The sequence below is a fragment of the Argentina silus genome (genome assembly GCF_951799395.1).
Source record: "Argentina silus genome assembly, chromosome: 13".
Lineage (NCBI taxonomy): Eukaryota > Metazoa > Chordata > Actinopteri > Argentiniformes > Argentinidae > Argentina > Argentina silus.
The window spans coordinates 20,405,989-20,431,102 of record NC_139667.1 but is presented as its reverse complement, the minus strand read 5'-3'; the positions used below and the strand labels follow the sequence as shown (position 1 = coordinate 20,431,102).

At 46.7% G+C, this 25,114-nt stretch overlaps 2 protein-coding genes across 5 annotated transcripts in view; one reads left to right on the top strand and one right to left on the bottom strand.

Moving 5' to 3' along the window:
* The window catches only part of elavl1a (ELAV like RNA binding protein 1a), an 8,966-nt gene extending 1,385 nt beyond the window's left edge, over positions 1 to 7,581 (top strand). Inside the window, exons 3-7 of one of the 4 annotated variants that reach the window (XM_083683808.1) lie at positions 1,235 to 1,415; positions 2,123 to 2,226; positions 3,070 to 3,223; positions 3,379 to 3,604; positions 3,742 to 7,581. In XM_083683808.1, coding sequence (XP_083539934.1) covers positions 1,235 to 1,415; positions 2,123 to 2,226; positions 3,070 to 3,223; positions 3,379 to 3,604; positions 3,742 to 4,066 — 990 coding nt within the window. In that variant the 3' untranslated portion in view covers positions 4,067 to 7,581. Of the gene's footprint in view, positions 1 to 1,189; positions 1,416 to 2,122; positions 2,227 to 3,069; positions 3,239 to 3,378; positions 3,605 to 3,741 lie in introns of all 4 variants that reach the window. The other 3 variants (XM_083683807.1, XM_083683806.1, XM_083683805.1) reach the window with 3 other exon arrangements.
* Positions 7,582 to 9,114: 1,533 nt separating this feature from the next.
* Positions 9,115 to 24,320, bottom strand: slc1a8b (solute carrier family 1 member 8b; the record flags this gene model as incomplete). Its single annotated transcript, XM_083682883.1, has 11 exons — positions 9,115 to 9,258; positions 9,324 to 9,465; positions 9,796 to 9,930; positions 10,069 to 10,263; positions 10,562 to 10,795; positions 18,460 to 18,559; positions 18,699 to 18,909; positions 19,105 to 19,147; positions 21,131 to 21,346; positions 22,206 to 22,285; positions 24,186 to 24,320. The coding sequence occupies 11 exons, from the start codon at positions 24,318 to 24,320 to the stop codon at positions 9,115 to 9,117; spliced, it is 1,635 nt and encodes a 544-aa protein (XP_083539009.1).
* Positions 24,321 to 25,114: the final 794 nt, after the last annotated feature.

The window sequence follows — 25,114 nt, the reverse complement described above, 5'->3', positions numbered from 1 at the left end:
TTGAGAGGGATCCTCACTCAGAGAGCTGATCCCATCAGTATTGCTCATGTTTACTTGTATAGTACAGGAGTCTCATTCATCCTCTCTGAGCCTGCTGGGTGTCTGACTGTCTTACCCCACCAGAATACCCAATCAGAACCCTTCTCCTCTATGAATGGGGCTCTGTCAGATGGACCACAGAACTAATGCCTTACTCAAACCCAGTTCCATTTCGGCTCCTTGCTTCTTGCCATAGTGCCTACCACTCAAGTGTTATAGAATGGAAAGGACTGGATAAGCAAGAACAAGATGGAGGAAGCTCCACTTACCCTATTGGAGAGGTAGAGGGAACTATAACTATATTTTACATCTAGCCAATCCATTGAAATGGTACAAGGCCCCCTTTGTTTAAAAAAAAAAGGGGGGGGGGGAAGGGAAAATACATCTCTGTCCTCCAAAACAGGATCATGGCCTCTTTTGCAAATAGACCCATTTCATCAATGTGTGCACATTTCATTAGTTTTCTGATTTGTGTGCATGATTGCATTGACGTGTAGATATTTCCTCGTCACAGGTAGTAGCCTGTTTCAGTGTAGTGTTTAGACACTGCAGGAAACTTAGCAGTGGAGAGTTAGTTGCAGTATTGTCCGTTCAGCACTGCTGCTTGTAGGTAGTCAGAGTTTGCTGGTCTCTTACTTAAACTTACAATTTTAAAATGTTTTAGAAATGAACGTTCACGTTCCTTGTGTTCCTAACGTTCATGTTCAGAATCAGCCTATCCCATATGTCAATCAAAATTAGACCTAAATTGCACAATGATGATTTTCATGGAAAAATGAACGGGTCAGACGTAGACTTGATATAGCCAATGGTATAGTAGTACATGAATGGGGATGTGGTCTCCCCAGACACTAAAACTCAGTTGTTCAGAGCTGCATCATAGGGTTGGTTGAGGTGGTTGGGCATAGGTGAGGTCAGAGAAATGTCAAGCCTAGATGAGAGAGTCAGGCTGTACTGCCCCCTAGAGAGATGCGCTTAATATTGGGGCCTAATCGATGTCAGTGGGATGCGTTGTTAAGAATGTTGCATGAATATCTAATATAATCTGTTGAGTTGACATTCATTGTTCTACTGTACATGACTTAACACCATTAAATCACACTTGCTTTAAATTTCGGATTAATATTTGACATTACATCTGTGGTTATAGCCCGTGGAGGAGGACAGTCTCCGACCTCTCCCTCCCTGTTCACAGGAGGTGTATGACATGTCGAACGGTTACGAAGACCACATGGGAGGGGATGAGGCGAAGGACGCCAAGACTAACCTAATAGTGAACTACCTGCCCCAGAGCATGAGCCAGGATGAACTCCGCAGCCTGTTCAGCAGCATCGGGGAGGTGGAGTCTGCCAAGCTCATACGAGACAAAGTAGCAGGTACAGTACACCATATCCCGTAATGCACTGGGGGGGGGGGGGGGGGGGGGGGTTGGTTGGTTGGTTGGTTGGTTGGTTGGTTGGTTGGTTATGTGACCCCCTGACCTTGAACATACAGCAGGTAGAGCCATATGACGGAGGAATCGGTCTGCAAGCAGGGTTTCGTATTACAGGGCTGTTCGGAGTTGCTAGGCACTCCCATAGCATACTAAGGCATGAGTATTGAAATATTAATGTCGGCACTCTCATAACCTGTAACAAATGTTGACGCTAGTCCATGTGTAATTGAAATCCTTTCCTCTTGTTGGAGGATGAAAACTCTGCTGACAAATTGGAGATTCTCAGTGGTTACTTTGGGATGAGATGTTTTGTAATATGGATGATGGCAGCATTGTTTTATATTGGCAATTTGTATCCAGCTGCCATTTGCTATTCTGGCCCCGTGCTCTTTTCATCAAATACATTTTTACTTTTGGGGTATTCCAAATATTTTTTATACTTGTTCTGTCTGTTTAAACGTTTTGACAAGCTCTCTATATGTTACCTATTAAGGGCTTGGTTTTCCTTATTCCAGTTGTTTGTTTTACGACTAGCATGCACTGTGTAGATTTGTTTTGTTTTAACATTTATTTGTCCAATATGCAGATTTTTTGAACTATACAACGTTTTTTTATTTTATTTTATTGTTTTCCTTTTTTTTTCTCTAGGCCACAGTTTAGGGTACGGATTTGTTAACTATCTTACCCCTAGTGATGCAGAAAGAGCTATCAATACTCTGAATGGACTAAGACTACAGTCTAAAACTATCAAGGTAACGTGCAATAAGGTGTTCCTACATGTGTCAACCCAACGATGTCATGTCATTTTAACTATCCTGTGGCGCCTCTGCCGACCACTAGCTAGTATATGTTTACATCAGACTGGTCGATGCTAAGAAGCTAGTCTATAGCAAACTGACCGCTCATTCTGACAGAGTAGAGAAGTGCAGCAGTCTTTTGAACCTGAGTCAAGCCTTTCTTTTCATTTCTGAATTTATTTTAACACCACTGCTTCAGGTTGAAACTTTTCCTTTAATTTGTTATGAAGTATTCTACTCCTGAGAATTTCTTTTATACTTTGATTCTTTGTTCTATGATTTTCTTCACTTAATTTGGAACCCTTTGGACAGACCAAGTTCTCTCACCCAGCCCAGCACACTAAGGGAATGGTTTGTTAAAAAGGAAAATCAATATAAGGGCAATAATGATCAATTGAAGCACATTTTCTATCACTTTATTTTCTGTTTTTTTAGACATTTTTTGCATGTCGTCTAGGCCGTTATGATTACAAATAGCCTAAATATAAGTATTTTGTTTACTGATGCCATGCTTAAATTTCAAACATTGGCAATGCCAATGATTATCATATGGATGGCTCTGTCCCATACCACATAAAATAACTTGTACAGTTATGAAACAAACAGTAGTTTCTCATCGAACACTAGTTAAAAATAAAATCATACTTTTTCTTAAACTCCACTTTTGAAGTGATTTTAGGGTTTTTATGCATATCAAATCTGCATTTAATATATATGCTATCTGATGTTCTGTTTGTAAGTGTGTAATGAGCCTCTTGAGTGGTATGTAAGCTGCCCTCTCCTGCCCCCTGCTGCTAGGTGTCGTATGCGCGTCCCAGCTCTGACACCATAAAGGATGCTAACCTGTACATCAGCGGCCTGCCTAAGACCATGACCCAGAAAGACGTAGAGGACATGTTTGCTCGATACGGACGCATCATCAACTCCCGTGTGCTTGTCGACCAAGCCTCAGGTAGTGCAGGAGACAGTAAGAGAGATTAACTAACTTTGATCCTTGTTTTAAAGTATAACACATTTCTTTTTCTCATTGTAGTTGCTGTAAGCTTTTCATATCTTGTCGAAAAGTTGCAATGTTCTTAAATCACTTAGTGCCGTCCATGTGTCCAGGTCTGTCTCGCGGTGTTGCGTTCATCCGCTTTGATAAGCGGGCAGAAGCAGAGGATGCCATTAAAGACCTGAACGGCCAGAAGCCCCCCGGCGCCTCTGAGCCCATCACAGTCAAGTTTGCTGCCAGCCCCAACCAGGCTAAGAACTCCCAGCTCATCTCTCAGCTCTACCACAACCAGTCCCGTCGCTTCGGAGGCCCCGTACACCATCAGGCACAGAGGTTCAGGTGAGAGAGAGACAGAGATGGACTGTTACTGTGCCCTCGCAGGTTCCACACACACACACACACACACACACACACACACACAGAGCCTTCATGTTCAGTAACCCACACCTCTATGCTATTTCCCTGCTCTGCCCCAGGTTCTCTCCCATGAGTGTGGACCACATGAGCGGCATGTCAGGCGTAAGTGTACCAGGGAACGCGTCGTCAGGCTGGTGCATCTTCATCTACAACCTGGGCCAGGACGCAGACGAGGGCATCCTCTGGCAAATGTTCGGGCCCTTCGGCGCCGTCACCAACGTCAAGGTTATCCGCGACTTCAACACCAACAAGTGCAAGGGCTTCGGCTTCGTTACCATGACGAACTACGAGGAGGCAGCCATGGCCATCGCGAGCCTCAACGGCTACCGGCTCGGGGACAAGATCCTACAGGTGTCCTTCAAGACCAGCAAGGGCCACAAGTAGAGAGGGGCGGGGGCGGGGTGGGTAGGGTAGGGGGAGGAAGAAGAAGAAGAAGAAGGAGACCGACCGTGCGCGCCAGGCTTTTATTGCAGAGAGTATACACACAAGTTGGCACAGTTTGGCAAAGCGACCTGTTTTTAGCGTATGCTCACTCTTAAAGCCGATTTTCACTCGATTTTCATCTTTGTACTAGTCTAAAGGAAAGTCTAGGCTGAGTTTTTTTTTTGTTGTTGTTTTTTTTTTTTTTACACTCATGCTTTGGGAAGCTCCAAATGTAGTTTTAATGTTTTTTGGGGGGATGTATCCCTAGATATGTTGACCAATTTCACATTTTAATGATAGATTTTTTTTCCCTTCCTGGAGGCAAGACTATTGTCACTATGTGCCATATCTATGGTAGAACCGCAGTAGGGACTTCAAATAGGATGAACTCACACATCTAGTAAAAGTCTCTTGCAAGTGCGTTGGAATATACAATGGGATTCAGAAGAAAGTTCTGTACACTGCTTACTTGCGGAAATATTATTTTTCAAATATGTTCTACCCATTTCGGTCTACCCATGCTTTAATGGCGGTCTGTCCACCAAAATGTTGAGTATTGAATAATTTAAAAAGTAATATTTTGTAAGTAAGCGGTGAATGGGATTTTCCTCTGAAACAGAGCAGGGGAAAGCATGCTGTGTCTTAGACTCTGGTTCCAGTGTAGAAATAGATGCCGTCATTTGTCATTAACATCCTACCAGCCCATTACTATCTCCTGTCTTTCTGAAAGCAAAGCACTTTTTAATTCATTATTGTAGGATATCATGAATATCAGTCGTCTTGACGTAAACCATCGTAAACCAACTCATCTCAGCGAATCAGAGTTTTAAACACAGCAGGCTTGGGTCCTGGAGGGGGGTGGGGGGAACCAATAGTGTGTTTGTAACCAGTGTGGGGAATGTCTTTGTAAAAGTTGTATCTCTCAAAGTGGTCATGTAAAAAGACCCTGAGATTGAAGTAGGAACGTGTAAGATGGACCAAAGAAATGGAAGGACATGATATACTGCCCCTGATACATCTAATAAATGAACAGATCTTCAACGCTGATACTCCCCCGAATTAAGAACATCTGCATAGGTACTAAGGCTGAATCTAACACAGAGCATCAGCGCACTCTTATACAGTTCGTCGTTTTTTTGTTTTTCTTGTATTTTATCACTTTGTTTTCTTTCTTTTTTTTCTGAGAGAAACGTAACGTTTTTCAGGAAGCATAGATTGATAATCTGAAAGTTTAAAAACTGTATTTATGAATGCTAATCTCAAGATAAAGGAGATTTAATGGCCTTTGTGACCTTTTGTTGATTTTGTTTTGATATTTTTTTTTTTTTTTTTCATCCTTTGTTTTGTTTTGATTGTTTTACTTTGAATATGCAATCATTAAATTTTATTTAGTTTTGCTGAACTTTTAGTTTTGTTTCGTTTCTTTTTTAATTTCCTCTCAGATTTAATTTTGGGTTTTTGTTTGGGTTTTCTGTTGGTTTCTAGAAGCTGATGGATGGTACACCCAGCAAGAATATTTAGGGACATTTGAATCAAAGATCCAGAAGACTCTGAGATGATCTGAAGTGCAGTAGGCTGCAGTGTTTAGTTGAAGACAGTAGAGATGTAGCCTGGGTGACAGCTTGAGACATTTCCTTTGTTTCCTCTGCCTGAAGGTCTGTCATGGAAACGGTTTCCGTTGTGTCTTCAGTAAGGGACGTTGTGCTCGAAACACAGGGACGAAGAGTTTCAATTGCTAACAAATAAGACCAATGCCAGTTGAGAGGGATCCTGTTTGAATACTCATACAATTAACCCTTCTTTCCTTCCTCTCTCAAAGAAATCACTGGTCTGTCATGACGTGATTGACCAATGCAATAGAGTGGAGAAATTTGCTTTGCCCAATCCGATCACGTTAGATCAGTGATTACTGCAATGAAGGATGCATTTTTGAAGTATTCAAATGGGGACAATGTCTCAGACGGCCACCCAGGTCAGCCGAGGTAAGACCTGAGCTGTTGCTTATGAACTGTTGGACCAAACACTATTCGACACTGCAAATAGATATACTGCAGACCAATCCCCTTTTCTTTATCCAAATCCCTCAGCAAAACTCAAAGTCTAATCCAAGATTCGGAACTCGATTACCTTTCTGCAAACTACTATAACAGATACAGGTATCTGTCATTTTGAATGTACTTTTGCCAGGATTGAAAATGTTATTGGAAGTCATTCTTATATATATATATATATATATATATATATATATATATATATATATATATATTCTTCTGTGATAGGGTTACTACCCTCACAGAGTGAGTGCTCCTCGAGTGGTCCAGTTAACACGGAAGGTCTGAAACTCGAAGGAAGTTACTGAGGAACCCACAAGGAATATGTCTAATGTAGTTGCTGTAGTTAGCTTTTGCATTCCTTCACACGCCTTTTCTGTTATGCCCTGTCACGCTCAACATCTCCCCTTGATTCGCCCAGACCACGTCTGCTTTGCAGCCAATCAAACAATGTCCCTCAAACCATTTCTACTATTTCGATGCGTTTAATTCAGTGTCTGTAGACTTTCTTTTTATAGAACTGATCCAGCCTCTCCTTAACCGGAAACGAGATTTAAAGGCTGGTAATGACACAAAGCAAATACCTATACTTGTCTTTGTGTTTTAACATGCTTTTTTCTGCACTTTACTTTCACCAAGGCCTTTATTTTATGTTGATGTACGTTTTAAAACATGTTGTTGCCATGGCAGTACCACAACAGCGGATGAGAGAGACCCTAGACTGTTCGCCATCTATGTGCGTACGTGTATTAGGATACTAGATATCAGAATATGAAATGCCCTTTCTCTGTGTATTCTGCAGTATTCTCTCTGACCTCAGCTCTGCAAAGCCTTATTCGTTTTTAGTAATGGAAATAAAAGTAAAGGACATTATCATTGTAGGCCTCAAAGAAAAGAAAATCAAAACATTTCAACATATTCTTATGGCCCAATCTTGAAAGTAGTGCAGTATATAGTGTTTGGTTTTCCGAAGCAGGAAAGGTACAAGTGAAATTGGTTTGCTTTATTGACTAATTATTTTCCTCATCCTTTTGATATTCTTTATTTAAATTTTTTATTAAGTTACTAATTTGCTTCTTACTCTGTTACCTTCTCTTCAGATTGAAGGTGTATTGAAGATACTAGTGGATTTTTACTGGAATAACTGTAGATTTAATTTACCTCTGTTTTCTAGCCTTAATTTATGTGGGAAAGATGGGAGGAGTTGACAACAGCAGTGGAGGCACACAGATGTAATTTATTTGACTCTTTGTATGTGGTATTACATGTTTGTACATTTTATTGTTGGAGTGTGTTTATTTGACTTAATGGGTTAATTTTGATTTCTTTTTGGTTTTGAATAAACACAAAGGCATCTGTTCAAAGACTGTCTAACTTGGAATTATTTTGAATAAAACAATTTGAAAGTCTTTAAAGCTGAGGGAATATTGTGCCTCTTAATTTTTGTGTGAGAATAACATGAGAATCCCTCAACTGTGTGTGGTTATGAAACATTTCACATTTTATTGAAAAAACAAATACAGAAGAACAGTATCATTCATGTACATAAAAATAATTTTCAGATGTATAAAAACATTTTCACAAGTTGTCAGTGATGCAATTGTTTAAAGATTTGTCACATACTGTAATATATTCTAAACCAAATTGAGACAACATTAATGAGGAGTTATCTATCCACCTCTCAGATATACAGTAACACCACTAGAAAGAGCTTTACTAGCATCAGTTTAGAGCAGACACTGCAGTTCCACTAATCTGAATGGCTGTGACAGTTCTGTATATTCATGGCAAGCATTTCAGGTCACAGTACATAAAAATGGGTATTCTCTGAGCCAATGCATGTCAAGAACAAATAATAAATCCACGTTACGTCCATCACATTTAAATCTCTTTTTAGTATCAAGTTCTATCAATTTCAAGACTCATTAACCGGCTTTCCACCGCGGGGCTTCCGTCATGCGCGCCAAGGCTAATTGCTTTTCCACAGCCACTCCAGGGCTTCAACAGTGCTTACTCCAGGCCTAACTCGGATTTTAGCCTAGAGAGCCCCCAGCCCCGACCAAATGTTTGCTTGTGTTTGTTTGGTAGTGGTGTCTCTGAGTTCGCCCCCTTGCGAACTGCAGAATGTAAATAATCTATACTACAGGGCGGGACTAGAAAACTCAGCTGTGGAAATTCAAGCTGGCCGCTTGTAAGCCTTGGCTCGCACTGGCAAGTTTTTTTGCTGTCAAAAAACGGTAACTGTTGCAACATTCTCAGCAACGGTGCCTGAGAACATTTTAAGGCAACTCCAAAACCTGAGTTGAAAACAAACCTACAATTGTGCAATATAAGCAAGAGCAGAGCCATGAAAAACTCTTATGAAAATCTCTTATGAAAATAAGACTAACAAATTGATACTCACCAATGTGCTTTTAACACGTCCTGTATCTATCCTTATAAAGATATACAGTAGTATCTCTAAACACATTCACTGCTCCAAAACAGGTTTGCAGGTGTCTCTAAAATGATGCTAGTTTCACTTAAGCCTGAGTGTTCTACAGAGAACGGCTCGCCGAAGGACTTTGCTCTAAATGAGTCTATAGACCCTGTGAAGGAATAGACTGAAATCATCTTCGCTTGTGCACAAGTCAGTGGTTCTGCGAATATACAGGTATCAAGTAACAAAATGAGGAGTAGAACAAGTGCTTCTTCTTCATCATGGCACAGATGTGATCAGGTACAGTACGTCGAAAAGGTTGATACATTCATATAGTCCTCAGCCAGATCTTTCTTTTCAAAAGAAACAATAAACATATCTTCAATGTGGTCCATGCGGAAGTTCTGGCACCATGCCCCAACCAACTGCACCATAGGGACCACTGAGTCATGACACTGCAAGAAGTGTGTGCGTGTGTGCGTGCTTGTGTTGTTCTTGTTGAAGACAGCGCCCTCTGCTGTTCGTCCTGAGGATTTCACTCAGACCTGGCAGAGGTTGTAGGAGGGTTTCTCTGACACACAGTCCCCATCCACGTCATACACATAGTCACCGCGGTGAGCCATTAGAGGAGCCTCCGACAGGGTCACACTGTGGTTACCAAGGGAGGTCACTGTGTCCCTCCTCTGCAAAGACACACACAAACAAAGAGCAATACAGTTAGCAGACACACATGCAAGCACGCACGTACACGCACACGCACACGCACACGCACACACGTACACACACTTACCTGGTTGGGTCTCTTCTCAAAGTCTTCCCTGCAGAGGTGACACATGATCCCAGCTGCCAAGGCATCCCCCAACACATTGATCATTGTGCGGAAGCGGTCCCTAGGAATTAGAAGAGGGAACGTTTTACCACGGCTTTACCACCTCAACAGCCACAAGACTGGAAATGAGTCCTTTATCTGGCCTCACAATAGAGTACCGAGGTGTTTCTTCACTTCTCGGTCCACTCAAACGTTCCACATTAATTTACTTTGTCTGGATTTTCTACAAGTAATTATTATAAATTCAGTGTTCAACAAATGCTAACAAGAATGCAAGTAATTTGAAAGTGGAGCCAGGAAGCACATGAGCTCCTCACTGCTCTATGAAGGCATTACTATCAGTTTGGCATTACTATCATTATAGTATAGTAAGTTTGAGTCTGATACTCACAGGACCCAATCGATGGCTACGATCAGCGTGATGTCAGCGGGCGGTAACCCCACAGAGGTCAGGACAATCACCATGGTTACCAGGCCAGCCTGAGGAATCCCAGCTGCCCCAATGCTGGCTGCTGTTGCCGTGATACTGAGGAGACAGGACCAGGATGTAAATTATAATGACCATATACGTTCATTACAGCCCCCGTGGGGAGAAGGGAAGAAAGAAGAAAGAAAAGAGAGAGAGAGAGAGAGTGGGGTAAATAGAGAGTCAGACAGTTCTCACCTGATGGTGACTAGCTGGCCAAAGTCAAGCTCATACTCGTTGACCTGAGCAATAAAGATGGCCGCCACAGCCTCATACAGTGCTGTGCCGTCCATGTTTATGGTAGCTCCCACTGGCAACACAAAACGAGCGATCTGTCGGTCCACCCCACAGTTCTCCAACAGACACTTCATAGTGATGGGCAGAGTGGCTGAGCTGCAAAGAGAAAGAGAGAGAGAGGGAGAGAGAGAAGAGAGAGAGAGATTATTTCAGATTTGCTCTTGGCATCTAAAATGTGTATCCATCAGGGTGAAGGTCAATTCCATTTCAATTCAGTCAATTCAGGAAGTAAACTGAAATTCCAATTCCAATTCCAAACTTTCCTCATTGAAAAGCATAGAGAAAATCTTGAACTGGCCTTGGAATTGCAATTTACTCCCTGAATTAACTGAATTGAAATGCAATTGAAACCCCAACCCTGGTATCCATACATGAACAAGTGGTGTTACCATACCTGGATGAGGTGGCCAGGGCGATGACCAGTGCCTGCAGCAGCCCTCTGATGAAGATAAAGGGGTTCTTGCGTGTCAGGACGAAATAGAAGAAAGGCAACAGGATGAGACCATGGATGAACAGCCCTGCCAGCACGGTGAGGAAGTAAATGCCCAGCTTCTCCCCCAGGTGGGCCGGGTCGTGCATGTCTAGGATCTTACCCGCCACCAGGAACACAATACCAAAGGGAAAATACCTGGACAATACAGGAGGAAACATAGGAGAGAGTGTGCACTGTCAATGTTCAATGTTAGGGACAATTCATGCACATTGAGGAAAGCACATGCTGATTTGGTCTGTGATAAATGTTATGTTATTAGTATTATTATTGTTAAGATTATACATTGGAGTACTGTATTTTTTTCACTAACTGTCAATGTTACAGTGTAATAGGATCCGTGACACAGAGGCGGACTCGAGGTTGCTGGTGTGGGAAAATCCTGTTTATTTTATAAATGTCTGTCAGGACTTTCCAGTCCTCGCTTTCCAGCCCTCTCCCTCCAAAGCAGAGGCACACACATCTTAAACCATTTCGTCAACGAGGCTTCATTCGCAACAGGTGCGCAACGAAGCCTAGTTTTCGTAAACCCCGGCCACGGTCCTGTAGCTCCCTCTACAGGCCGAACGCTGCATGTCCCCCCACATACCCCCACCGCCCGACACAGGCCAGGGACACGCCGGCCGACAGCCTACTCCCCCCCCCCCCTGCACGGGAGAGGAAGTCTGCCACGACCATCTGCGCCCCCGGTCTGTGCACGACCGAAAAGTTGAAGGGCTGCAATGCGAGATACCACCGGGTGATCCTCGCGTTCACATCCTTCATGCGGTGGAGCCACTGGAGGGGAGCATGGTCGGAATAGAGGGTGAAAGCGCGACCCAGCAGGTAGTAGCGGAGGGCGCCGACCACCCACTTGATGGCAAGGCACTCCTTCTCCACCGTACTGTACTGGCCCTCCCTCTCCGATAGTTTGCGGCTCAGGTACAGCACCGGCCGGTCAGCCCCCTCCACCCGCTGGGTCAGCACTGCTCCCAGGCTTCTATCCGACGCGTCCGTCTGTAGGGAGAAAGGGAGGTTAAAATCAGGCGCATACAGGACCGTTTCTCCACAAAGAGCGCCCTTAAGGGCCTCGAACGACCCCTGGCACTGGCCCGACCATTGAACCAGATCCGGGGCACCCTTCCAGGTGAGGTCCGTCGAGGGACTGGCCAGCTCTGAAAACCCCGGCACGAACTGCCGGTAATAGCCAGCCAGCCCCAGGAAGGCCCTCACCTCCTTCTTAGTCTTGGGCCGCGGAGAGGCGGCGATGGCCGCAGTCTTTTCAACCTGCGGCCGCACCTCCCCTCGACCCAAGTGGTACCCAGGTTACCGGATCACGCACTTTTTCGGGTTGGCCGTCAGCCCCGCCTGCCTCAGGGACCGCAGAACAGCAGCCACACGCTGCACATGCTGCGCCCAGGTGTCACTGTAAATGACAATGTCATCCAGGTAGGCAGCAGCATAGGCAGAGTGCGGCCGCAGAATGCGGTCCATGAGGCGCTGGAAAGTGGCTGGGGCTCCGAACAACCCGAAAGGGAGCACCGTGAACTGATATAACCCGAGCGGAGTGGAGAATGCAGTCTTCTCCCGGGATACCGGCGAGAGGGGAATCTGCCAGTATCCCTTCGTGCAATCCAATGTCGTAAAAGATTTGGCCGTGCCAAGCCGGTCCAAGAGCTCGTCAACCCGGGCATCGGGTAGGCATCGAATTTGGAGACCGCATTAACCCTTCTATAATCCACACAGAACCGTATAGACCCATCCGGCTTGTTGACAAGCACGATGGGGCTACACCAGTCACTGCGGGACTCCTCGACCACACCCAGCTCCAGCATGGCTTCCAATTCCTTGCACACAATGTCTCGTTTGTGTACCGGCAACCTATAGGGACGCGTGCGCACCGTTAAACCCGGCTGCGTTTCTATATGGTGGTCGATAAGCGTAGTCCGACCGGGCAGGGGAGAGAACACGTCAGCGAACCTAGCTTGCAAATCTGCAACGTCCGTGGCCTGGCTAGCAGAGAGATGGTTATCAATACCGACCGGAGTGCTAACTTTTGATTTTGGGACTTCCGGTCCGAACTCATCTCTCTCTGGAATTATTGTAGCCAGAGCAACAGTGACCACGTCGTTCCATTTTTTAAGGAGATTTACGTGATACACCTGCAAGCTATCCCCCCGGTCCGAGCGTACTACCTCATAATCCACGTCCCCCATGCGACGTGGACCACAAACGGCCCTTGCCACTTCGCGAGTAATTTCGTGCTGGAGGTGGGTAACAGTACGAGCACCTTGTCTCCCGGTGTAAATTCTCGCAGGTTAGTTCCCCTGTCGTATAGGCGCTTTTGACGCTCCTGGGCTTGCTGCAAATGCTCGCGTGAGATAACCCCTAGGGCGTGGAGCTTTGTGCGCAAGTCCAAGACGTACTGAATCTCATTTTTACTGTCGCTAGACCCTTCCTCCCAATTTTTTTTAAGAAGGTCTAGGACAACCCGGGGCTTACGCCCGTAGAGTAATTCAAACGGGGAAAACCCGGTGGAAGCTTGGGGAACTTCCCGTACCGCAAACAGCAGGGGATCTAGCCATTTATGCCAATTCCGACTATCCTCGTGCACAAACTTCCGGATCATTGATTTCAAGGTCCGATTGAACCGCACACAAAGGCCATCGGTGGCCGGGTGGTAAACACTGGTTCGAATCGCCTTGATGTTCAACAACCCGTATAGTTCCTTGAGGGTGCGTGACATAAAATTGGTGCCCTCGTCGGTGAGAATCTCTTTCGGGATTCCCACCCGGGAGATCACTTGAAACAATGCCTGCGCTACACTCCTGGCAGAAATATTGCGCAGCGGTATTGCCTCAGGGTATCGGGTTGCGTAATCTATCAAAATCAACACAAATCGATATCCCTGTGTACACCGATCAAATGGCCCGATAATATCCATGGCAATGCGGTCGAATGGGTTCTCGACCAATGGTAAGGGCCGCAAGGGGGCCCGTGGAATGGCAGGGGGATTTACCAATTGACATTCGCGACAGGAAGCGCACCACCTACGCACCTCTGCCTGAATTCCCGGCCAATAAAATCGAGCCATTATATGGTTTAGTGTCTTATCATATCCTAAATGGCCCGCCATGGGGTTGAAATGAGCCGCCTGGAAGACCATTTCCCGGCGGCTACGGGGAACCAACAACTGGGTTACTTCCTCCTGACTATGCGAGTCACGACTCACTCGGTATAACCTGTCGCTGATGATCGCAAAATAGGGGTGGGCGCGCACTGTGTCCGGCTATCACTTGGTCATAGGCCGATCGTAGGGTCTCGTCACGAGACTGCTCGAGAGGGAAGTCACCTAGCAACGGGTAGTTCGGCGGGGAAATCTCAGGTTGAGACCCCCCCGCCGGCTCCGGCTCCTCGGCAGTGTCGCGAGGCGTCACCTCAGCACAGAACACATTACACGCCTCACACCTCCCTCTCTGTCGTGCACGCACCCCGGTAGCCCACTTTACTGCTTGAGGAAATCCCTCCCAATCTACACCCAGAACAAGGGGATGCGTGAGGCGCGGGCTAACCGCCACCTGTACACTATGCTTTTTTCCCTCATAATGAATTTCGATAGCGACCACAGGGTATTCGTGGATGTCTCCATGCACATACTTCACCAACACCCTCGATGCCTTTAACAATGCCCCCGGTCGAACCAGGCGCTCCTGGATCATGGACTGCATGCAGGCCGAGTCCAAGAACGCCTGGTGCGTATCATGTTGTATCCTTACCGGAACACAATACGCCTCTCCTGGTCCGGGGGGAGGGCCCGGTATGTTGCCGATGCAGATGACCTGCCCCACCTCCATCACTGGGCACTCCGCCTGAACATGGCCTGGCCGTCCGCATCGCCAACACACCCCCCCTGCCGCTCGGGGTGCTTCCTGTGGGGCCAGGGCTGGTTCTCGATATGCCCGCCCCTGCCATCTCGTCCTCGGTGCGGGCGCCGGCCTCTCTCCTTCTGGTACCACGGCTCTTTCCGGGCGCCGGCCCCCCACCCCCTGCCGCAGGGCCGGGGTTGGTCGCCGGGGCTCCCGTGGTGGGAGGGAGAGATGGTCCTCCGCCAAGCTCACGGCAGCCGCGAGATCCTGGGGCCGGTGGTACTGGACCCAGGCGGCGGTTCGGGCCGGGATCCCTGTGAGGAACTGCTCCATCACCACCCGGTCCCCGACCTCCTCCGCCGAGCTGTTCCTCGGGTCCAGTCACCACCACGCACTGTCCCGCAGCCGCTGGGCGTAGGCAAAGGGCCGGCTCCCCTCCTCCATCGTCAGGGCCCGGAACCCGGCGACGGTGTTCCTCCGGTGTGAGGCCCAGGCGGTCTCAAATTGCCCGGGCTAGGGAGGGATAATCCCGTTGGGCGGCCGCTGGCAGGCTGTGGGCAGTGAGCTGCGCCTCACCTGACAGGAGGGGCAGCAGATGGTATGCCCACTCGCCGTCCGGCCACCCCGAGATCCTCGCCGTCCCCTCGAACACCGCCAGGAACGCCTCCGGGTCGTCCAGGTCCTCCATTTTCTGGAGGTAGACCTTGGGGGGACCTTGTGCCGACCCGGGCGCCGGCCCCGCCTTGATGGCCCCGACGAGCTCCCGGAGGAGGGTACGGTCCTCAGCCCTTGCCGTCGCCATCTCCCCCACCGCGGCCTGGTGCTCCTGCTGGAGGTGGGCCTGCTGCTCCAGTACGAGGGCCATCCTTCCGATGGCCGCGCTTAACGCCTCCATTTTCCTCTGCCTTCACTCTGTGTCCCAGGTTGGGCCCGTATAGTTCCTTGAGGGTGCGTGACATAAAATTGGTGCCCTCGTCGGTGAGAATCTCTTTCGGGATTCCCACCCGGGAGATCACTTGAAACAATGCCTGCGCTACACTCCTGGCAGAAATATTGCGCAGCGGTATTGCCTCAGGGTATCGGGTTGCGTAATCTATCAAAATCAACACAAATCGATATCCCTGTGTACACCGATCAAATGGCCCGATAATATCCATGGCAATGCGGTCGAATGGGTTCTCGACCAATGGTAAGGGCCGCAAGGGGGCCCGTGGAATGGCAGGGGGATTTACCAATTGACATTCGCGACAGGAAGCGCACCACCTACGCACCTCTGCCTGAATTCCCGGCCAATAAAATCGAGCCATTATATGGTTTAGTGTCTTATCATATCCTAAATGGCCCTTCATGGGGTTGAAATGAGCCGCCTGGAAGACCATTTCCCGGCGGCTACGGGGAACCAACAACTGGGTTACTTCCTCCTGACTATGCGAGTCACGACTCACTCGGTATAACCTGTCGCTGATGATCGCAAAATAGGGGTGGGCGCGCACTGTGTCCGGCTATCACTTGGTCATAGGCCGATCGTAGGGTCTCGTCACGAGACTGCTCGAGAGGGAAGTCACCTAGCAACGGGTAGTTCGGCGGGGAAATCTCAGGTTGAGACCCCCCCGCCGGCTCCGGCTCCTCGGCAGTGTCGCGAGGCGTCACCTCAGCACAGAACACATTACACGCCTCACACCTCCCTCTCTGTCGTGCACGCACCCCGGTAGCCCACTTTACTGCTTGAGGAAATCCCTCCCAATCTACACCCAGAACAAGGGGATGCGTGAGGCGCGGGCTAACCGCCACCTGTACACTATGCTTTTTTCCCTCATAATGAATTTCGATAGCGACCACAGGGTATTCGTGGATGTCTCCATGCACATACTTCACCAACACCCTCGATGCCTTTAACAATGCCCCCGGTCGAACCAGGCGCTCCTGGATCATGGACTGCATGCAGGCCGAGTCCAAGAACGCCTGGTGCGTATCATGTTGTATCCTTACCGGAACACAATACGCCTCTCCTGGTCCGGGGGGAGGGCCCGGTATGTTGCCGATGCAGATGACCTGCCCCACCTCCATCACTGGGCACTCCGCCTGAACATGGCCTGGCCGTCCGCATCGCCAACACACCCCCCCTGCCGCTCGGGGTGCTTCCTGTGGGGCCAGGGCTGGTTCTCGATATGCCCGCCCCTGCCATCTCGTCCTCGGTGCGGGCGCCGGCCTCTCTCCTTCTGGTACCACGGCTCTTTCCGGGCGCCGGCCCCCCACCCCCTGCCGCAGGGCCGGGGTTGGTCGCCGGGGCTCCCGTGGTGGGAGGGAGAGATGGTCCTCCGCCAAGCTCACGGCAGCCGCGAGATCCTGGGGCCGGTGGTACTGGACCCAGGCGGCGGTTCGGGCCGGGATCCCTGTGAGGAACTGCTCCATCACCACCCGGTCCCCGACCTCCTCCGCCGAGCTGTTCCTCGGGTCCAGTCACCACCACGCACTGTCCCGCAGCCGCTGGGCGTAGGCAAAGGGCCGGCTCCCCTCCTCCATCGTCAGGGCCCGGAACCCGGCGACGGTGTTCCTCCGGTGTGAGGCCCAGGCGGTCTCAAATTGCCCGGGCTAGGGAGGGATAATCCCGTTGGGCGGCCGCTGGCAGGCTGTGGGCAGTGAGCTGCGCCTCACCTGACAGGAGGGGCAGCAGATGGTATGCCCACTCGCCGTCCGGCCACCCCGAGATCCTCGCCGTCCCCTCGAACACCGCCAGGAACGCCTCCGGGTCGTCCAGGTCCTCCATTTTCTGGAGGTAGACCTTGGGGGGACCTTGTGCCGACCCGGGCGTCGGCCCCGCCTTGATGGCCCCGACGAGCTCCCGGAGGAGGGTACGGTCCTCAGCCCTTGCCGTCGCCATCTCCCCCACCGCGGCCTGGTGCTCCTGCTGGAGGTGGGACACTCTGTGTCCCAGGTTGGGCGCCACTGTAATAGGATCTGTGACACAGAGGCGGACTCGAGGTTGCTGGTGTGGGAAAATCCCGTTTATTTTATAAATGTCTGTCAGGACTTTCCAGTCCCCGCTTTCCAGCCCTCTCCCTCCAAAGCAGAGGCACACACATCTTAAACCATTTCGTCAACGAGGCTTCATTCGCAACAGGTGCGCAAAGAAGCCTCGTTTTCGTAAACCCCGGCCACGGTCCTGTAGCTCCCTCTACAGGCCGAATGCTGCATGTCCCCCCACATACAGCTACAGTCATGTCATGAAAAATGTTTTATCTCTGAAAGATGATAGAATAGAATAGAGTAGAACTTCACTCATGTTTGCCTCTGAGCTACACGTGTTTCATGTGTTTAGCCGTGTCACGTACCATAACTGTTGATCCTGTCCCTATCTCCCTGTCTCCTGGCTCTGTGTTTGCATGTGCCCTGGTGTTTTGGGCGACCTAAGACCTACTGTAAAGCTGCTTTGTGATGACCTGACTCATCTCCGTAATCTTGGGCTGAGCTGCCAACCCCCACACTGAGCTAATGACTCCAGAATTTTGGAGTAGGAGTAGGGGGTGTGGGGTAGCATCCCAGGCATGGGATGGTGCTCTAGGTTGGACATGACAGGAGGCAGATGGGATCATGGCGGGTCTAGATTTGGCATCAGGGAGGCCAGACAAACGACTGTACAACCCATCTTCAATCCCAAACTCAATCCAGCCAGCTGCTGCTTGACTGGTCAAGTCTGATCAGATCTCTGTGCAGTGTGAAGGAGAGTTGGGATACTGTTGGTGTCTCAGTTAAGTTGTTGTTGTGACTTTGATGTCACTCATCTGGAGACATAAACTGGACATGGCAGCTTTGTTGTGTAATCTGAAGCTAAAATCTGCTTTGTCAGGTAGGGGTTAATTGAGTTACAGTCGGGGTTTAACCACACCACATGATGTAAGGAAACAGTGTGTGTGTGTGGGGGGGGGGGGGTCTGTATGTGTGTCATGTCATACATACCACATGGCAGCATTGATGATCTTCATGACACACTCGTTGATGCACTGACACACATGTACCAGTGGCGCCCCGCGTGCTCCCATCTTCCCCAGCAACAGGCCTGCACAGAGGGAACATACACAGGGTCAAAGAGAGGGATGAGGGTGTGTGTGTGTGTGTGTGTGTGTGTGTGTGTGTGTGTGTGTGTGTGTGTGCACGCGCACGTGCGTGTGTGTGTACAATAAGTTTGTGTGTCTTACCCATGGTGACGGAGAATATCACAATCCCTAGTACGTTCATGCCCTTGCTGTGCCCAGGGACAATCTTGTACTTCATGTCTGGAGCAGGGGTGATCTCGAGGAAGACGGGGTGACCCAGATGAGGGTTGTTGTAGTCTGGCATCACATACACATAGTTGGCCTGGGACTCCTTTATGCTGGAGGCCAATATCGGTACCATGTCTGTCCGGTACTGGAAGGGCAAGAAGTCAAAAGCGGAGGTTAGGCAGTTTTAGCAACATGTTGTGAGTGGGCATAGTTGCATGATGAATGTGAATGTAATGTAATCTCATGTTTTAAAGGATGGGAGTGCAGGTTTTACAATGACTATGCATATGCCAAATGCATTAGTGCAATTTCAAGAATTGGATAGGTAATGTCAGCTCACCTGTTGAAAAGTTGCTTCAATCAGATTGGAAGGAATCATGTTCCTATAGAAGTCAGGGATAAAAACGTGTTAACATTTGTTATTGTGGGATTTATTCTTGCGTTATGAGATTGGAGTCAAGCATTACTCACTGTGTAACATGTCAACAATTAAGCAAATACATGTTGTATGTAAACAGTTTGGAGATATGCATGTATATGTGGTGATTTTTATTTTATTTTTATATATATATAAAGCTGGTGTATATACCGTTATTAAAGGGGTAATCAGTATTTCGGGACATCCATTTTTGGACTTATAAATTAATGATAGCCATTGATTCTGAGAACATAACTTATAAATGCCTCATGAGCTTAGTTCAACTGTCTTACCCCATCTGAACCCAAAATATAAGGTTTTACTCCATTGTTTGAAAACAATGCAATTGTAAACAAACACTGTATAGCTATAATTTTTATCTCATGGATAGTCAGTCCTGCATCCATTGCACTGTCTATGAAATTGAGAGTGGTTAGATTTCTCCAGCTCCATCACTCAGCTATTTACCAAAAAAGTTGTAAAAACATGGCTGCTTTGTTGTTGTTTGAATTACAGATTTCACCTTTAAGGTTGATTAAGATATTAAGATTTTTGTAATATAATTGTGATATTCTCAACATGAAATTGGCCTAATCTCAGATGGCCCTGCACTAAAATTACATTGAGTTTATCATTATTAATGGTGGAGGGCTAACCAACTTTATTCTCAGTGGCTAATATTTCCTTATCAGGCCAGGAGAGGTACAGTATAATGTCCTCTGTCTTAGAGGGACTTAATAAGGCATTAGCGAATGACGCCAAAAGCTATGACACACACACACCACACACACACACACTGTTTTCTAAACACTATAAAAGTTGCAAAGGCTCGAGGACAACACAAGGTGAGACACTGTCAAATGCAATGTCATAGCATGTGGTAACCATGTCACAACAAATGTCATAAGAGCGTGGGTTCAGGTCCATGTTACAGGTACTCTCCCCTGAGCCAGTAAGCCTATCAAACGTGATAGAGGGCTCAAACGCACCTCTGGCAGTCCTCTTACTGCCTCACATACGCAGGGTCCTGGACAGACCTCTATTTATACCCCTAATCCAGCAGGCTTAGGTGGATCCCTGACACGGAGGGGCAGTAAACCCGGCACTCTGGGACTGTTCCACAGGCCCTTCTCAGTAAAGCGTTTCGTGCCCGGCGCCCTTCTGAGAAGATCCAGGCTTAGCAGACACTGATAAAATGATTGTCTATTCATAAACCCGCCACAGCAGGGGGAGTGACGCAGCCATCATTGATCAACACTTCCTCTGTTGATCTTTTGACGTTCAGCAACTAAAATTGACCAGTGTGAAAGAGGGGTGGAGCCTCCCTCTGATGTAGGCTGCAAGGGGCCAATAAAACCACCAGAAGGAAATCAAGAAATTACTTGTTTTAAGATGAAAGCGTTGTGCCTCTACTGTCCGATTGTTCCAGTGTTTTTTTGTTGTTGCATGGTTTATGAAAGCTTCTTTTAGTGGTTGGGAGTTCACTGGGTCTGTACCGGGTTCATACTATTGCTAATGAGCAGGAAGTGAAAGCAGGGATTTCCCTAGAAAGTTGGTCTAATTCTGAAGCCAGTAGGAGGAGACATCTGGCGGACTAGTTATTTATGCAAACTTCCAGGTAGCTGAATATAGCTCTGAAGACTAATGCCCTGGAAAGCTTGATGGAGGCTTGCGGAAATAGATGTACTTTTCTCGCAAGAGGGATATAAGAGATGAAAATATTTTCATTATTATAGCTATAAGCATAGATTGCCTATGTATGCAATGGAAAAAAGTCATTTTTATTGTTGTCCATGTTATTGTTGATTTGTATGGGACTGTCATGAATCTGTACAAGTACTCTGTGTGTTTATCCGTGTGATATGTGTTCACGTGTGCTACCTTACATGTTTACATGCAAACGGACCTGTCTCTGTGTGTGTTTGTGTGTGTATGTGCATTTGTTTACCTGATGAGGTCCAGCAGGGCATCGGCGGAGGTCATGACAGGCTGTGATACCCCCTGGTGCCCCTCCTTTTCATGGCCTGTTCCAGGGTGGACGATCAGAACCAGGGCGATGCCTACTATGACGGCTATGAAGGTTGTCCACAGGTAGTAGGTGATGGTCAGCACACCCAGCCGCCCACTCGCCTTAGTGTCCATGGCAGAAAGGCCCGACATCAGACTGCGCAGGGGTAATTAGAATCGATGGAGCATGTTATTAGCATTTAGCTGTTAGGATTCCTAGAACATTCTATTAGCATTTAGTCATTAGCATTCCTAAAACATTCTATTAGCATTTTGCTGTTAGTATTCCTAGAATATTCTATTAGCATTTAGTCATTAGGATTCCTAGAACATTCTATTAGCATTCAGTCATTAGGATTCCTAGAGCATTTTACTAGCATTTAGCCGTAAGGATTCCTAAACTATTGGCATTTAGCTGTTAGGATTCCTAGAGCATTTTATTGGCATTCAGTTTAATTCGTGGAACATTCTGTTGGTATGCCATAAGAATTCTAATGAAATGGAATGCTAACAGAATGCTATGTGAAGTCCAATGGGATAGAATGCTAATAGAATATTCCATGGTATTGTAATAGAATATGACTATTACAATACCATGGAATATTCTATTAGCATTCTATCCCATTGGACTTCACATAACATTCTGTTAGCATTCCATTTCATTAGAATCCTTATGGCAGAGAGCTCTGTTATCAGACTGTAATGTGGGTAGCTAGAATGGACCAGTCACTGATGCAGACCAGAGAGTAAATGAGACTAGTATAGATACAGTATATTAAAAACAAAGTATATCAGTATAGATACAGACCAGAGGAGGCTGTTGGAGGTAGAAATCGGAGAACAGGCTCATTGTAATGCATGAAATGGAATGAGGAATGGTATCAATCACGTGTTTTTGATAACATTCCTCATTCCATTCCATGCATTACAATGAGCCCATCCTCTCCATCCTGTCCATTCTCCCCTGATACAGACACAGGGAACAGCAGGACAGTGTTTGCTGTCTGTGAACTAACCTGGAGGTGATAAGGGGCAGGATCAGCATCTTTAACATCCTCATCAGTAGCTCTCCTGGGAAGGAGAAGTAGATCTTGGCCTGGGGGAGACAGACACAAAGTTCTGGGTCTGGCAGAGGGGACAATGGTCCACCTGAGAGTACTGTACATTCTGTCCACTTATCATCATCTTGTGACTCTTCAGATAATCTAAACAATGTTAGTTGTTGCAGAATGCGAAAGTCAGACGTTCAGAGTGATTCCCATAGGAAAGGCTTAATTGATGCAAGGACAGTTATACTTTTGGCCAACTTTACCATATATACTGTACATAGCATTTGACTTTACATTCTACATAGCATTTGACTTTATTGTTGTCATGTAACCAGCTATAGTAGTTTTACTAAGAATGTTCTGTGTCTGTCATGGTTTTATATATATATTGTAAATGGTTTACCATGTTGACTATTTACAGTACATTCTCATTACCAATGTAGATATAGAAACATTTTGTGGCCCTACATAATGATAAGTAAATGTAAAAAAATGTGCCAGTGATGCTCTCTGTGGGGCTATGCTTCATTTTATGTGTATAGAGTAACTGTACAGTGCCTTTGGAAAGTATCCAGGCTCCTTCACTTTTCCACATTTTGTTGTGTTACAGACTGAATTTAAAATGGATTAAATGAAAAGAATTTGCCATCAATCTACACACAATACCCCAGAATGAGAAAGCGAAAATGGTTTTTTAACTGATTCCTATGCAAATCAGAGACCTTATAAAAACAAATATATTAATTCCAAAATTACATGAACTATTATCCTTGCATTAAGATGGACTCAATTCAACTTATTGAGTGATTGGTTGATGACAGTTTTGCATTTTAGCTAATTGTAAGAGTGTCATAGCAAAGGGTCTGAATACTTATGTACATGAGGTATTTCTGTATTTCAATGTTAATAAATTTACTGAAATTTCAAAAAAATTATTTTCGCTGTCATTCTGGGGTATTGTGTGTGGATTGATGGCAAATTCTTTTAATTTATTAATTTAATTTATCCATTTTAAATTGAGTCTATAACACAACAAAATGTGGAAAAAGTGAAGGGGTCTAAATACTTTCCGAAGGCATTGTATGTGTGTTTCTTAGTGGTTGCTGCTTACGCACAAGATTTACACTCCAGAGTGCGTCAGATGCTTATGCTGTACTACTCTTCTGGGTTTGAAATGGAGGATGCTGAGTAGATTAGCCTCTAGGCCTCTTGAAAGCTGCAAGCTTTCTTTATATATACGTTTTTATGATTTAAATACTGCATGAATACTGTACCTGTGCAGAAACAAATACAGTAACTACTACATCAAGATATATAGATACTGCAACTGGATAACAAATTAATACTTATCTTTCCCCACCACAGTTCTTTTTCTAATTGAACAACAATATCAATTATTGTAAAGATTATTGTTGTTCAGGGTTTGATAAAGTGGACACGTGTAGGCTGGTCTATGCATTCAGCTTGCCTGGCTATTACAATTTTAGGGAACTTTTAATCAACAATAAGCAGTGGGACATCTTGGAGAAGACAGGATAATCTTGGTAAACGTTCACTCTTTGTGCATCAGTTTCCCTGAGCAGTTTCGCCTACAAGCCTGTTGCCTCAAATACCCAGAGCCATCTCTAGACTGTTTGCACTTTCACCCTTACATAAGACCCCAAAGTGCATTGCACCCAACAGTAGGCTAGAGTACAGAGTGTTCCTGGGGCATCACTAAGGCCCAAAGCCCATCGTATCTCTCTTTACCTGAGATCCTGTTTAATTGCTCTACACCCAATTAAAGCCTATCGTACTGTATCACCTCTTTGTTTACAAACACGAAGCCTACTTTACTGATGCTATCACCCTTGCGTAAGACCCCAAAGCCCCCCTTATTACTCTCTAAGCTACCCAAGCACTGCCTGACCCCCTGACCCTATCGTGGTCGCCCGCATCCCTCTGTACCTGGGTGGAGAGGTTCATGCTCCTGAGATAGAATCCCAGCGCACAGCCCGTAACCACAGCGATCACAGAAAGCGTCAACAGCCCGTTCTTCTTAGAGTAGTCCTTCATGTATGCCCACATTTTCACTGATACCATGCCCCGGATGGTCTTCTTTAAACAATCCATCTTGGGTCAATAACGTTACTCCAGTAGCCTCCTTTCCCTCCTTGGTGTCTGATAGTACCGCAGTGAGCTGGGAGATGAGGCTAGTATTCCAGAGGTTCGTTGCAGAGAGAGAAACTGTGTGGTGGACTAACTAGCCTCACGTCCAGTCAGAGAGGCAATCAGGAACACACTAAGCCAAGACTATCTCAGATAGGAAGTATTGGGTAGGTAAATCCTGTAAACCATTATCTAATAGGATTAGGCACTCAGGGACAACTCCCAATTCATGATTCCCTGATGGAGTCTTAAAATGGTCTAATGGCTTAACCTGGGTCCAACACTGTCTAGTCCTGTCATTCAAAAAGTAGCTTATTATGACTAAGGGGTAGGGTTACCCACCGCCGAGACCTTTCCTTCATAACCACTTATGATTGACTTCCAACTGAAAGAGCATTATCTGTTTAACCTTCCTGTCATCCAGGTTAGCCTCATGAGGGCTTTTCACAGTGCATTTTCATATCCTAGGCAGTATTGCTTCATCGCACTCCAAGCTCACACAAGTCTTGAACCTGCATCCTCTTCATTGCCAATACATGTGACTGTCTCCTAAATAATATGTTAACCAGCTAACCCTAACCCACCGCAGGGCTAGCAATTCCATGGCCCAGTTGGCGGTATTTGAACTTGAGGAGTGAGTTTACCATCTTAACTCTGTTACACTCACCCCTGACACCACAGCAACCTCAGCCGTTGAGGTGAGTGCAACTGCGGATCCAGGTCACGGC